The sequence below is a fragment of the Symphalangus syndactylus genome, chromosome 12 (assembly GCF_028878055.3).
Source record: "Symphalangus syndactylus isolate Jambi chromosome 12, NHGRI_mSymSyn1-v2.1_pri, whole genome shotgun sequence".
In the NCBI taxonomy this organism is placed as follows: Eukaryota; Metazoa; Chordata; class Mammalia; order Primates; family Hylobatidae; genus Symphalangus; species Symphalangus syndactylus.
Genome location: NC_072441.2, coordinates 61,080,479 through 61,096,149, shown reverse-complemented (window position 1 = coordinate 61,096,149; position 15,671 = coordinate 61,080,479). Strand labels below are relative to the sequence as shown.

Here is a 15,671-nt window from a genome sequence, read left to right as displayed (position 1 = left end):
TTAATCTGTTTTCTGTTGCTGTAATGGAATACCACAGACTGGGTAATTTACGAAGAAATGAAATTTATTTCTTATAGTTCTGGAGACTGGGAAGTTCAAAGTTGAGGAGCCGAATCTGGTGAGGGCCTCTTACTATGTCATAACATGCTAGCAGGCATCACAGAGCAAATGCGCTACCTCAGATCTCTCTTCCCCTTATAAAGCCAGTAGTCCCGTCATGGGGGCCCTACTCTGAAGATCTTATCTAATTTTAATTGGAAATAGGGTCTCGAAGCCCTCATCACTAGAGGTAATCTTTAACAGGAAAAGAGAATTTATAAAAATTATAATGCAGCACCAAACCCCTCCCTACTTATGAATAGTAAGGGTCATTTCATTTACAGACTTGTTATTAAAGAAACAGGTTAAACAAATAGATTGAGAGGAAATGTGGTTCATGGCTGAGATCAGCAAACTTTTTTGTCCAGAAATCCAGATAATAAATATTTTAGCTTTGTGGGTCATTTGGTCTCAGTTGTAGCTACTTGTCTCTGCTGCTGTACCTCAGAAGCAGCCATGGATAATATGTAAATGAATGGAGATGACTGATTTCCAATAAAACTTTATTTACAAAGAAAGTTAATACACCTTATTTGGCTTGAGGGTCATAGTTTGCCATCCCCTGATTTACACTGAATATTAAAGTTTAATTCAAAGCAAGTTCCTTCAAACAAACAAACTAAACTCTAAATGGTTTTGAAGATTATTCACATCTGTGACTCTCAGCCAGGAAGAGCTGAGTTTGGGTTGGAAAGTAGTACTATTGGAACATTTGTTGCCCATAAGCCTTACAATATATGCCCCTAAGTCTAGCCTTAGTCCAGTCTTCTAGCAAAACTCAGCTTTCTTTCTTCTCTGCAAACTTTCATTCCAACATCGACCCTCTGCAGTTCAGATTGTCTTGCAGGTCAGATTGTCTGTGTGCTGTTATGGCAGGCAGTAGCTGAGAGATGGAGCTACGTTAAGATCAATTGCCAGATAATCAGAGGTCAATTATCCCAGTACATAAGTTGTGTACATATCAATTGTTCATTTTATAAAATTCTAAATGAACCAGAGGCTATAATTAAAGATGAAATTTTGATGGTATATTTGTAGGAAATCTACACAATGTTTCCTTAATTTCCCATGTTTGTATATTTTAAAACAATGTGGCATTATAGGTTCATATTTTTACTTTTCAGACTTCCTTAATGCAAAACATATACAGATGATCCTCATTATTTGGGGATTCTGTATTTGCAAATTTGCCTACTCAATAAAATTTATCCCCAAAGTAACCCCAAAATATATACTCACAGTACTTTCCCAGGCATTCATGGACATGCACAGAGCAGTGAAAAACTTGAGTTGCTCAGCATGTACATTCCTAGCTAGTAGAATAAGGCAACACTCTGCCTTCTTGTTTCAGCTCTCATACTATTAAATAGCAAGTATCCCTTTCAAGGTCTATTTTGTGCCAGTTTTTGCACTTTTGTATTTCTGTTGGTAATTTCCTTTTTAAAATGTTCCCCAAAGGTAGTGCTGAAGTGCTGTCTAGTGTTCCTAAGTGCAAGAAAGCCATGGCATGCATTATGGAGAAAATATATGCATTTGATAAGCTTTGCCCCAAATTCAATGTTAGTGAATCAACAGCACACATTAAATGAGGTGCCTTCAAACAGAAACAGACATAAGACAAGGTTATGTATTAATCAGTTGATGAAAGTGTTGTAATCGAGGCTCACAGGAACCTAACCCTGTTTTTCCTGTAGGAACAATGGTTCAGTATTTGCTAATTCAGTGTTTGCAATGAATATAGAACTTTATGGAAGATGATTACTGTGAATAATGAGAATTTACCATATCTCTTTAAGAGTGCAGTTCTAAGGGAGAATATTCAGAAGGGTATTTGCATAATTTCTTTGCTAACAGATGTGCCTCTCACTGTCTTTACATGGTCCAGATTCTTATGCTGCTCCTTCCCTCTCCCCAGGAGGATTCTCTCAGAATCCTGTCATCTCTCCAGGATCCTTTCTCCAAGAAAGTCTATCCTTTCACCACTAACAGTAATTTTGGTCTTCCTCGTTTTCTGGAGAAGTCAGCTGTTTATGCTGCTTCAGCACCAGACCCTCTCTTACTTTGTTTTGTTTCATTCTTTTTCATGTACAGTAGTCTTAGGATTCTCATGAGCCTGTGAGCTGCTAGAAGGAAATACAGCAGTGCTTACATTTATTGCTTCTATTTTATTTTGTTTTCTCCTCCTGTCTTCTGATTATTCTTCTTCTGTCTACAAACATGCTCTAATTTCTCTAGTATTAAAAATTTTCTGTCTTTTGTTGTTCTTTTATCCTTGCTTCCTTGTTTTTACTGCCAGATTTTTATTTTTATTTATTTATTTTTGAGATGGAGTCTCACTCTGTCACCCAGGCTGGAGTGCAGTGGCGCGATCTCAGCTTACTGCAACCACTGCCTCCCGGCTTCAAGCGATTTTCCTCTCTTAGCCTCCCAAGTAGCTGGGATTATGGGCACCTGCCACCATGCCCGGCTAATTTTTGTATTTTTAGTAGAGAAGGGGTTTCGCCATGTTGGCCACACTGGTCTCTAGCTGCTGACCTCAGGTGATCCACCCACCTCGGCCTCCCAAAGTGCTGGGATTACAAGTGTGAGCCAATGTGCCCGGCCTTTTACTGCCAGATTTTTAAAAGAATAGTCTGTGCTTTAGCTCTATTTCCTCATTTACTACTTCTCTTTAACTCAGTCATATATGATGTTTTGCATAGTAAATGTCTAGTAATTTATTAAAAATGTAGAAATAGGTACTTTTTAAATGAATAGATCCTACTTTAATTGAATTTATCTTAGAGTTAGAATATCTTGATTTGGATCTTAGTTCTGCTACTTCTTAATTACATTACTTGGTAAGGCCACTTGAGAAGTCAGTCTCTTTGGAGGAATATTATTTATAAGGCTGTTATAATTACTGAATTTTTAAAAATGTGTGTTTATTTGTTTAATGGATTTGTTACATTTTTAGTATTGATGTTGGGATAGGCATTTAAGCAAATCTATAACTCACCTATATGCATAATTTTGCCTTAATCAGTTTAAAGCTTTCTCTTAAATGAGAGATTTGAAATTCATAATTTCTGTGGTTCTTATCAGTTCTGAGTTTATTTTTTGCCCTTTTTATTTTTTTAAAGGAAAAATTGAGGCTTCAGAAATTGTCCAGTCTCTCCAGACACTGGGTCTGACTATTTCTGAACAACAAGCAGAGTTGATTCTTCAAAGGTAAGCTCTTCATGTTGGTCAACAATTGACTTTCACTTTAATATCCTGCATTAGAACTCTGTGTTTGTAAGTGTGCCTTTAAAACACTTCCCTAGTCTTCATTATATATATCCAAGATCTTTTTGTCTTTTTTCCTCCCATTCATTTTGTATGTGTACATTTATCTAAAGTGTAAGAATGGGAAGTGTAAGCTCAGACTGGACTCTTTCTTTCAAGGCCTCAAAGGATAGTGGAATGGCAGGAAGTAAGGTTTTAACTCCATAGATGAGGAGCTGAAGAGTTTTGGTGTTACTTTTTTTCCATTTGGTTTCTAATGTGACAGTAAAACTCATTGATTCAAACTAAGAAGACTAGCAGATTCATCACATTATTTAACCTAGATGTGACTGGAAAAAAGGGAAATTACTAAGCTCTCCTAGCTAACAAAGAAATACCTGTTTAAACTTTCAGAAAACAGAAATGCAAATTTGAACCTTATTGTCTGGGGCAATCAGTTTGGCTATTTAAGTCAGACTTTTATAGTCTTAAGGTTTTATTTCACGGGATAGAACAGTAATCTCTGCAGCCCAGGTGCTCTCAAATACTCTGTTGCTACAAACACAGGGCAGGAACTGATTTTTTGTGATAACATAAAACAGAAAAGGACAATTACATTGTGTTAATATTGTTGTGAATATTTTCAGTCCTCACATTGTCTAAAAAACCTTTCTAAATGGCTTTGTTATTGAATTTATCTCGTTTTATATCTGTGCCAGTAGCATTTTCATCCTTTCTCTCTCTTCGTAATTTCTTTTACGAACAGCTGCTAAGAGGAAGGCTCAAAGTCTCCAAGGCTGAGCACATAATGACTTTTGTTAGTACTAGATGAGAAGGGCTTTCCTCAGGAAATGAAAACCTAAAACATGAAAAGAAGATAAACAGAATTTGGATAGTGAGATATACAGCATATAATATTCTGCTTCTAAAGTCAACATTCTTCTAGGAAAGTGAGGGCTTTTCCCTGGCTGTTAGGCCAGAAATCATATTCCTATATTTTCTTTGATAGCTTTAGGAATAATGCAAATTCTAAGCCCAAGCTTCAGAATAGACTAAGAAGTATTAGCTTAGCTGCCATGACAAAATACCATAGGCTGGATGCATTAAACAATAGAAGTCTAGTTTTTCACAGGTCTGGGAGCTAGAAGTTTAAGATGAGAGTGCCAGCATGGTTGGGTTGTAGTGAGGGCTCTCTTTCTGGCTTGCAGATAGACCCCTTCTCACTGTATTGTCATATGGCAGAGAAAGAGAGAGAGAGATCTTTCTCTTGCTTTCTATTATAAGGCCATAGTCCTGTTGGATCAGGGTTCCATTCTTATGACTTTATTTGACTTTACCCCCTAAAGATGCTATCTCCAGATATAATCACACGGTGGGTTAGGGCCTCAACATTTGGATTTGGGAGGGACACAGTTCTGTCCATAGCAAAGGATAATGCAGAGGGTTGGATATTTAAAAGTAGCTACACAATTTTTAATATAAATATTTTATGGCAACTTTTTTTTTTGAGATGGAGTCTTGCTCTGTTGCCCAGGCTGGAGTGCAATGGCGCGATCTCAGCTCACTGCAACCTCCGCCTCCCAGCTTCAAGCAATTCTCCTGCCTCAGCCTCCCGAGTAGTTGGGACTATAGGCACACGCCACCATGCCTGGCTATTTTTTTTTATTTTTAGCAGAGACGGGTTTGCACCATATTGGTCAGGCTCGTCTCAAACTCCTGACATCAGGTGATCCGCCCACCTTGGCCTCCCAAAGTGCTGGGATTACAGGAGTGAGCCACCGCACCAGGCCGGCAGCTTTACTGAGATGTAATTCACATACCATAAATTCACTTTTCTAAAGTATACAATTCAGTGATTTAAAACATTTATTTATTTTTAAATCGACAGAATTATATGTATTTATCATGTACAACATGATGTTTTGAAGTATATATACATTGTGGAGTGACAGTCTAGCTAATTAACATGATACATCTCATACTTAGTGATTTCTGTGGTGAGAACACTTTACATCCATTCTCTTAGTATTTTTCAAGAATATAATATATTATTATCAATTGTAGTCTTCATGTTGTATAGTGGAGCTCTTGAACTTATTCCTCGTGTCAAGCTGAAATTGTGTGTCCTTTAACACAAACCATACCCCACTCCCAAAGTATTCTGCTGTCTGCTTCTATGAAATTAACTTTTTCTGATTCCACATGAGTAAGATCATGCAGTATTTATTTGTCTTTACCTGGCTTGTTTCATTCATGTTGTTACAAATAACAGGATTTCCTTCTTTTTTTAGTGGCTGAATAGTTTTCTATTGCATATGTATAGCACATTTTCTCTATTCATGCATTGGTGGACACAGGTTGATTCTGTATCTTGGCTATTGTGTATAGTGCTATAATGAACATGGGAATGCACATGGCTCTTTGACATATTGATTTCATTTTATATATGTATATATATATGTATACACACACATACATACAGTGGTGGGATTGCAGGATCATATGGTAGTTCTATATTTAATTTTTTTTTTTTTTTTTTGAGACGGAGTCTGGCTCTGTCGCCCAGGCTGGAGTGCAGTGGCGCAATCTCGGCTCACTGCAAGCTCCACCTCTCAGGTTCACGCCATTCTCCTGCCTCAGCCTCTCCGAGTAGCTGGAACTACAGGCGCCCGCCACCACGCCCGGCTAATTTTTTTTGTATTTTTAGTAGAGACGGGGTTTCACCGTGGTCTCCATCTCCTGACTTTGTGATCCGCCTGCCTCGGCCTTCTGAAGTGCTGGGATTACAAGCGTGAGCCACCGCGCCCGGCCCTATATTTAATTTTTAAAGGAACTCCATACTGCTTTCCATAATGGCTGTATTAATTTACCTCCTCACCAACAGGGTGCCAAAGTTCCCTTTTCTCCACATACTTGCCAACACTTGTTGTCTTTTGTCTCTTTGGTAATAGTCATTCTAAGTGTAGTATGAGGTGATAGCTCATTGTGGTTTTTATTTGCATTTCTGTGGTAATTAGTGATATTGAGCTTTTTTTTTTCTTGTACTTTTTGGCCATTTGTATGTCTTTGAAAAATGTCTATTGGGGTTTTTTGGTTGTTTATTTGAGGTTTTTTGTTTTTATGTAGGCGTTTACTGCCATAAACTTTGCTCTTAAAACTGCTTTTGCTGTGTTCCATGGGTTTTGGTATTATGTGTTTCCATTTTTTTTCATCTCAGGAAATTTTTGAATTTTGCTTTCAGTTTCTTCATTGACCCACTAATCATTCAGGAGCATGTTGTTTGATTTCCGTGTATTTGTGAATTTGCTGAAGCACCTCTGTTAGTGATTTCTAGTTTTTTTTTGTTTTTTTGTTTTTTTTGAGATGGAGCTCTGCCACCCAGGCTGGAGTGCAGTGGCGCGATCTCGGCTCACTGCCAGCTCCGCCTCCCAGGTTCACGCCATTCTCCTGCCTCAGCCTCCCGAGTAGCTGGGACTACAGGCGTTCGCCACCATGCCCGGCTAATTTTTTGTATGTTTAGTAGAGATGGGGTTTCACTGTGTTAGCCAGGATGGTCTCAATCTTCTGACCTTGTGATCTGCCCGCCTCGGCCTCCCGGAGTACTGGGATTACAGGCGTGAGCCACTGTGCCCGGCCTGATTTCTAGTTTTTTATTATTGCAGTCGAAAAAAAAGAAACTTGATATGATTTCATTCTGCTTAAATTTGTTAAGACTTGTTTTGTGGCCTAACATATGGTATCCCCTGGTGCATGTTCCATGTGCAGTTGAGAAGAATGTGTATTCTCTTGCCCTTAGGTGAAATGTTTTATGTCCGATCTGTCCATTTGTTCTAGAGTATAGTTTAAGTCTGATGTTTCTTACTGATTTTCTGTTGAGAGGATTTGTGCATTGCTGAAGGTAGGGTGTTGAAGTCCCCTACTATTGCTGTATTGCAGTCTATCTCTCCTTTCAGACGTATTAATGGTTTTTCTTTAGTTTTCTTTTTTGTTGTTGTTGTTGTTGTTGTTGTTTTTGAGACAGAGTCTCGCTCTGTCGCCAGGCTGGAGTGCAGGGGCAGGGTCTCAGCTCACTGCAGCCCCTGCCTCACGGTTCAAGCGATTCTCCTGCCTCAGCCTCGCAAGTAGTTGGGGCTACAGGCACGTGCCACCACACCCAGCTAATTTTTGTATTTTTAGTAAAGACAGGGTTTCACCATGTTGGCCAGGATGGTCTCGATCTCTTGATTTCATGATCCATCCGCCTTGGCCTCCCAAAGTGCTGGGATTACAGGCATGAGCCACCACGCCCAGCCAATGTTTGGTATTTATCTTTAGGTGCTCTGATGTTGGGTTCATATATGTTTATAAAAAACAATAGCTACATAATTCATTAAGGGATATGCAATATAAAATATATAAATTGTGAGATTGAAAATTCAAAATGGGAGGACTGGAGTAAAAGTGCCTTCATATAACTTATTGTTATATCCTCTTATTGAATTGACCCTTTTATCATTATATAGGAACTTTGTTTCTCCTTTACAATTTCTGGCTTAAAGTTTGTTTTATATGATACAAGTAGAGTTACTCCTGCTCTCTTTTGGTTTCTGTTCCCATGGAACATCTTTTTCCATTCCTTCACCATCAGTCTGTGTGTATTTTTACAGATGAAATGAGTCTGTCATGGGCAGCAAATAGTTGGATCTAGTTTTTTTTATCCACTCAGACACTATGTTTTTTGATTGGATAATTTAATCCATTCATGTTCAAGGTAATTATTGATAAGTAAGGACTTGGTACTGCCATTTTGCTTATTGTTTCATGGTTCTTTTGTAGATCCTTTATTCTTTTCTTCCTCTCCTGCTGTCTTTTTTTGTGGTTAAGTGAGTTTCTCTAGTGGTATGTTTTGATTTCTTGCTTTTTATTTTTTCTGTATCTCCTATTGGTTTTTGGTTTGTGGTTACCAAGAGGTTACAAAAAAAATCTTAAGAGTTATAATAGTTTATTTTAACTTGATAATTTAATTTTTATTGCAAAACCCCTCCAAACAAAAAAAATCTACACTTTTACTTAATCCCCTGACATTTTGAATTTTTGATATCACAGTTTACATTTTTTCATATTGCGTATCCCTTAACAAATTATTGTAGCTATTATTACTTTTAATAATTTTCTCTTTTATCTTTCCTTTTACAAATATAAGTGATTTTCATACCATCATTACAGTATTAGAGTATTTTGAATTTACCCGTGTACTTTCTTTTATCAGTCAGTTTTATACTTTCAGATGTTTTTGTGTTAGCATCTTTTTCTTTCAGCCTGAGGAACTCCTTTTACATTTCTTATAAAATAGGTGTGGTCATGATTATCTCCCTCAGCTATTGTTTGTCTGGGAAAGTATCTCTCCTTCATTTCTGAAGGACACTTTGCTGGGTACATTACTCTTGTTTGGTATTTTTCTCCTTGAACACTTTGAATATATCATCCCTTTCTCTCCTGACTTGTTAGTTCTCTGCTGACAAGTCTGTTTCCAACCATATTGGGACTCTCTTATATGTTATTTGCTTCTTATCTCTTGCTGTTTTCAGGATCCTCTCATCGTCTTTGATTTTTGATAGTTTGATTATAATATGTCTTGAGGTAGTCTTGTTTGGAATGAATCTGATTAGAGACCTTTGACTTTTTCTGGATGTAGATATTTACCTCTTTCTCCAGGTTTGGAAAATTTTCTGTTACTGTTTCTTTAATTAAGCTTTTTACCCTTTTTATCTTCCTTTTCTCCTTCTTTAACTCCTGTGACTCAAAACTTTGCTCTTTTGATGCTGTTCCATAAATCTTGTAAGCTTTCTTCATTCATTTTCATTCTTCTTTCTCCTCTGTGTATTTTCAAATAACCTGTCTTTGAGTTCATAGTTTCTTTCTTCTTCTTGATCACTTCTGCAGTTGATGCTCCCATATTGCATTTTAATTTTGTTCATTGTATTTTTCAGCCCCATGATTTCTGTTTGATTTTTTCTTTTATTATTTCAATCCCTTTATTACCTTTCTCATTGTGGTCACTGGTTGTTTTCCTAATTTCATTGAATTGTTTCTTTGTATTTTCTTGAAGTTTGCTGAGCTTTCTTAAAACAGTTATTTTGAATTCTTTGTCAGTTGATACATCTCTGTTTCTTTAGGGATGGTCACTGGTACTGTTTGTTTTTTTTTTCTTTTTTATTATTATACTTTAGGTTTTAGGGTACATGTGCACAATGTGCAGGTTTGTTACATATGTATCCATGTGCCATGTTCGTTTGCTGCACCCATTCACTCGTCATTTAGCATTAGGTATATCTCCCAATGCTGTCCCTCCCCCCTCCTCCTACCCCACAACAGTCCCTGTAGTGTGATGTTCCCCTTCCTGTGTCCATGAGTTCTCATTGTTCAATTCCCACCTATGAGTGAGAACATGCGGTGTTCGGTTTTTTGTCCTTGAGATAGTTTACTGAGAATGATGGTTTCCAGTTTCATCCATGTCCCTACAAAAGACATGAACTCATCATTTTTTATGGCTGCATAGTATTCCATGGTATATATGTGCCACATTTTCTTAATTCAGTCTATCGTTGTTGGACATTTGGGTTGGTTCCAAGTCTTTGCTATTGTGAATAGTGCCGCAATAAACATACGTGTGCATGTGTCTTTATAGCAGCATGATTTATAGTCCTTTGGGTATATACCCAGTAATGGGATGGCTGGGTCAAATGGTATTTCTAGTTCTAGATCCCTGAGGAATCGCCACACTGACTTCCACAATGGTTGAACTCGTTTACAGTCCCACCAACAGTGTAAAAGTGTTCCTATTTCTCCACATCCTCTCCAGCACCTGTTGTTTCCTGACTTTTTAATGATGGCCATTCTAACTGGTGTGAGATGGTATCTCATTGTGGCTTTGATTTGCATTTCTCTGATGGCCAGTGATGATGAGCATTTTTCCATGTGTTTTTTGGCTGCATAAATGTCTTCTTTTGAGAAGTGTCTGTTCATGTCCTTTGCCCACTTTTTGATGGGGTTGTTTGTTTTTTTCTTGTAAATTTGTTTGAGTTCATTGTAGATTCTGGATATTAGCCCTTTGTCAGATGGGTAGGTTGCGAAAATTTTCTCCCATTTTGTAGGTTGCCTGTTCACTCCGATGATAGTTTCTTTTGCTGTGCAGAAGCTCTTTGGTTTAATTAGATCCCATTTGTCAATTTTGGCTTTTGTTGCCATTGCTTTTGGTGTTTTAGACATGAAGTCCTTGCCCACGCCTATGTCCTGAATGGTATTGCCTAGGTTTTCTTCTAGGGTTTTTATGGTTTTAGGTCTAACATGTAAGTCTTTAATCCATCTTGAATTAATTTTTGTATAAGGTGTAAGGAAGGGATCCAGTTTCAGCTTTCTACATATGGCTAGCCAGTTTTCCCAGCACCATTTATTAAATAGGGAATCCTTTCTCCATTTCTTGTTTTTGTCAGGTTTGTCGAAGATCAGATAGTTGTAGATATGCGGCATTATTTCTGAGGGCTCTGTTCTGTTCCATTGATCTATGTCTCTGTTGTGGTACCAGTACCATGCTGTTTTGGTTACTGTAGCCTTGTAGTATAGTTTGAAGTCAGGTAGCGTGATACCTCCAGCTTTGTTCTTTTGGCTTAGGATTGACTTGGCAATGTGGGCTCTTTTTTGGTTCCATATGAACTTTAAAGTAGTTTTTTCCAATTCTGTGAAGAAAGTCATTGGTAGCTTGATGGGGATGGCATTGAATCTATAAATTACCTTGGGCAGTATGGCCATTTTCATGATATTGATTCTTCCAACCCATGGGCATGGAATGTTCTTCCATTTGTTTGTATCCTCTTTTATTTCATTGAGCAGTGGTTTGTAGTTCACCTTGAAGAGGTCCTTCACATCCCTTGTAAGTTGGATTCCTAGGTATTTTATTCTTTGTGAAGCAATTGTGAATGGGAGTTCACTCATGATTTGGCTGTTTGTCTGTGATTGGTGTACAAGAATGCTTGTGATTTTTGTACATTGATTTTGTATCCTGAGACTTTGCTGAAGTTGCTTATCAGCTTAAGGAGATTTTGGGCTGAGATGATGGGGTTTTCTAGATATACAATCATGTCATCTGCAAACAGGGACAATTTGACTTCCTCTTTTCCTAATTGAATACCCTTTATTTCCTTCTCCTGCCTGATTGCCCTGGCCAGAACTTCCAGCACTATGTTGAATCGGAGTGGTGAGAGAGGGCATCCCTGTCTTGTGCCAGTTTTCAAAGGGAATGCTTCCAGTTTTGTCCATTCAGTATGATATTGGCTGTGGGTTTGTCATAGATAGCTCTTATTATTTTGAGATGCATCCCATCAATACCTAATTTATTGAGAGTTTTTAGCATGAAGGGTTGTTGAATTTTGTCAAAGGCCTTTTCTGCATCTATTGAGATAATTATGTGGTTTTTGTCTTTGGTTCTGTTTATATGCTGGATTACATCTATTGATTTGCGTATGTTGAACCAGCCTTGCATCCCAGGGATGAAGCCCACTTGATCATGGTGGATAAGCTTTTTGATGTGCTGCTGGATTCGGTTTGCCGGTATTTTAATGAGGATTTTTGCATCAATGTTCATCAAGGATATTGGTCTGAAATTCTCTTTTTTGGTTGTGTCTCTGCCAGGCTTTGGTATCAGGACGATGCTGGCCTCATAAAATGTGTTAGGGAGGATTCCCTCTTTTTCTATCAATTGGAATAGTTTCAGAAGGAATGGTACCAGTTCCTCCTTGTACCTCTGGTAGAATTCGCCTGTGAATCCATCAGGTCCTGGACTCTTTTTGGTTGGTAAGCTATTGATTATTGCCACAATTTCAGAGCCTGTTATTGGTCTATTCAGAGATTCAACTTCTTCCTGGTTTAGTCTAGGGAGGGTGTATTTGTCGAGGAATTTATCCATTTCTTCTAGATTTTCTAGTTTATTTGCATAGAGGTGTTTGTAGTATTCTCTGATGGTAGATTGTATTTCTGTGGGATCAGTGGTGATATCCCCTTTTTCATTTTTTATTGCATCTATTTGATTCTTCTCTCTTTTCTTCTTTATTAGTCTTGCTAGCGGTCTATTGATTTTGTTGATCTTTTCAAAAAACCAGCTCCTGGATTCATTAATTTTTTGAAGGGTTTTTTGTGTCTCTATTTCCTTCAGTTCTGCTCTGATTTTAGTTATTTCTAGTCTTCTGCTAGCTTTTGAATGTGTTTGCTCTTGCTTTTATAGTTCTTTTAATTGTGATGTTCGGGTGTCAATTTTGGATCTTTCCTGCTTTCTCTTGTGGGCACTTAGTGCTATAAATTTCCCTCTACACACTGCTTTGAATGTGTCCCAGAGATTCTGGTATGTTGTTCTCGTTGGTTTCAAAGAACATCTTTATTTCTGCCTTCATTTCATTATGTACCCAGTAGTCATTCAGGAGCAGGTTGTTCAGTTTCCATGTAGTTGAGCAGTTTTGAGTGAGTTTCTTCATCCTGAGTTCTAGTTTGATTGCACTGTGGTCTGAGAGACAGTTTGTTATAATTTCTGTCCTTTTACATTTGCTGAGGAGAGCTTTCCTTCCAACTATGTGGTCAATTTTGGAATAGGTGTGGTGTGGTGCTGAAAAAAATGTATATTCTGTTGATTTGGGGTGGAGAGTTCTGTAGATGTCTATTAGGTCCACTTTGTGCAGAGCTGAGTTCAATTCCTGGATATCCTTGTTAACTTTCTGTCTCGTTGATCTGTCTAATGTTGACAGTGGGGTGTTATAATCTCCCATTATTATTGTGTGGGAGTTTAAGTCCCTTTGTAGGTCACTCAGGACTTGCTTTATGGATCTTGGTGCTCCTGCGTTGGGTGCATATATATTTAGGATAGTTAGCTCTTCTTGTTGAATTGATCCCTTTACCATTATGTAATGGCCCTCTTTGTCTCTTTTGATCTTTGTTGGTTTAAAGTCTGTTTTATCAGAGACTAGGATTGCAACCCCTGCCTTTTTTTGTTTTCCATTTGCTTGATAGATCTTCCTCCATCCCTTTATTTTGAGTCTATGTGTGTCTCTGCACGTGAGATGGGTTTCCTGAATACAGCACACTGATGAGTCTTGACTCCTTATCCAGTTTGCCAGTCTGTGTCTTTTAATTGGAGCATTTAGCCCATTTACATTTAAAGTTAATATTGTTATGTGTGAATTTGATCCTGTCATTATGATGTTAGTTGGTTATTTTGCTCGTTAGTTGATGCAATTTCTTCCTAGCCTCGATGGTCTTTACAATTTGGCATGTTTTTGCAGTGGCTGGTACTGGTTGTTCCTTTCCATGTTTAGTGCTTCCTTCAGGAGCTCTTTTAGGGCAGGCCTAGTGGTGACAAAATCACTCAGCATTTGCTTGTCTGTAAAGTATTTTATTTCTCCTTCATTTATGAAGCTTAGTTTGGCTGGATATGAAATTCTGGGTTGAAAATTCTTTTCTTTAAGAGTGTTGAATATCGGCCCCCACTCTCTTCTGGCTTGTAGAGTTTCTGCCGATAGATCAGCTGTTAGTCTGACGGGCTTCCCTTTGTGGGTAACCCGACCTTTCTCTGTGGCCGCCCTTAACATTTTTTCCTTCATTTCAAGTTTGGTGAATCTGACAATTATGTGTCTGGGAGTTGCTCTTCTCGAGGAGTATCTTTGTGGCGTTCTCTGTATTTCCTGAATCTGAATGTTGGCCTGTCGTGCTAGATTGGGGAAGTTCTCCTGGAAAATATCTTGCAGAGTGTTTTCCAACTTGGTTCCATTCTCCCCGTCACTTTCAGGTACACCAGTCAGACGTAGGTTTGGTCTTTTCACATAGTCCCATATTTCTTGGAGGCTTTGTTTGTTTCTTTTTATTCTTTTTTCTCTAAACTTCCCTTCTCGCTTCATTTCATTCATTTCATCTTCCATCACTGATACCCTTTCTTTCAGTTGATTGCAACGGCTACCGAGGCTTCTGCAATCTTTGCGTAGTTCTCGAAACTTGGCTTTCAGCTCCATCAGCTCCTTTAAGCCCTTCTCTGCATTGGTTATTCTAGTTATCCATTCGTCTAATTTTTTTTTCAAAGTTTTTAACTTCTTTGCCATTGTTTTGAATTTCCTCCCATAGCTCGGAGTAGTTTGATCGTCTGAAGCCTTCTTCTCTCAACTCGTCAAAGTCATTCTCCGTCCTGCTTTGTTCTGTTGCTGGTGAGGAACTGCGTTCCTTTGGAGGAAGAGAGGTGCTCTGCTTTTTAGAATTTCCAGCTTTTCTGCTCTGTTTTTTCCCCATCTTTGTGGTTTTATCTACTTTTTGACTTTGATGATGGTGATGTACAGATGGGTTTTTGGTGTGGATGTCCTTTCTGTTTGTTAGTTTTCCTTCTACCAGACAGGACCCTCAGCTGCATGTCTGTTGGAGTTTGCTAGAGGTCCACTCCAGACCCTGTTTGGCTGGGTGTCAGCAGCAGTGGCTGCTGCACAGTAGATTTTCGTGAGACTGCAAATTCAGCTGTCTGATAGTTCCTCTGGAAGTTTTGTCTCAGAGGAGTACCTGGCCGAGTGAGGTGTCAGTCTGTCCCTACTGGGGGATGCCTCCCAGTTAGGCTGCTCGGGGGTCAGGGACCCACTTTAGGAGGCAGTCTGCCTGTTCTCAGATCTCCGGCTGCGTGCTGGGAGAACCACTACTCTCTCAAAGCTGTGAGACAGGGACATTTGAGTCTGCAGAGGTTCCTGCTGACTTTTTGTCTGTGCCCTGCCCCCAGAGGTGAAGCCTACAGAGGCAGGCAGGCCTCCTTGAGCTGTGGTGGGCTCCACCCAGTTCGAGCTTCCTGGCTGCTTTGTTTACCTAAGCAAGCCTGGGCAATGGTGGGCGCCCCTCCCCCAGCCTCGCTGCCGCCTTGCAGTTTGATCTCAGACTGCTGTGCTAGCAATCGGTGAGACTCCGTGGGCATAGGACCCTCCAAGCCAGGTGCGGGATGCAATCTCCTGGTGTGCCGTTTTCCAAGCCCATTGGAAAAGTGCAGTATTAGGGTGGGACTGACCCGATTTTCCAGATGCCGTCTGTTACCCCTTTCTTTGACTAGGAAAGGGAACTCCCTGACCCCTTGCGCTTCCTGAGTGAGGCAATGCCTCGCCCTGCTTTGGCTCGTGCACAGTGCGCTGCACCGACTGTCCTGCACCCACTATTTGGCACTCCCTAGTGAGATGAACCTGGTACCTCAAGTGAAAATACAGAAATCACCCGTCTCCTGTGTCGCTCACGCTGGGAGCTGTAGACCGGAGCTGTTCCTATTTGGCCATCTTGGCTGCATCCCGGTA

The 15,671-nt window shown here is 39.3% G+C and overlaps 1 protein-coding gene across 3 annotated transcripts in view; it reads left to right on the top strand.

The window, feature by feature from the left end:
- Nucleotides 1-15,671, top strand: part of SLC25A24 (solute carrier family 25 member 24) — a 65,155-nt gene that overhangs the window by 15,184 nt on the left and 34,300 nt on the right. For all 3 annotated transcript variants that reach the window (XM_063624394.1, XM_063624395.1, XM_063624396.1), the window contains one exon: nt 3,222-3,309. In XM_063624394.1, coding sequence (XP_063480464.1) covers nt 3,222-3,309 — 88 coding nt within the window. The remainder of the gene's footprint in view (nt 1-3,221; nt 3,310-15,671) is intronic.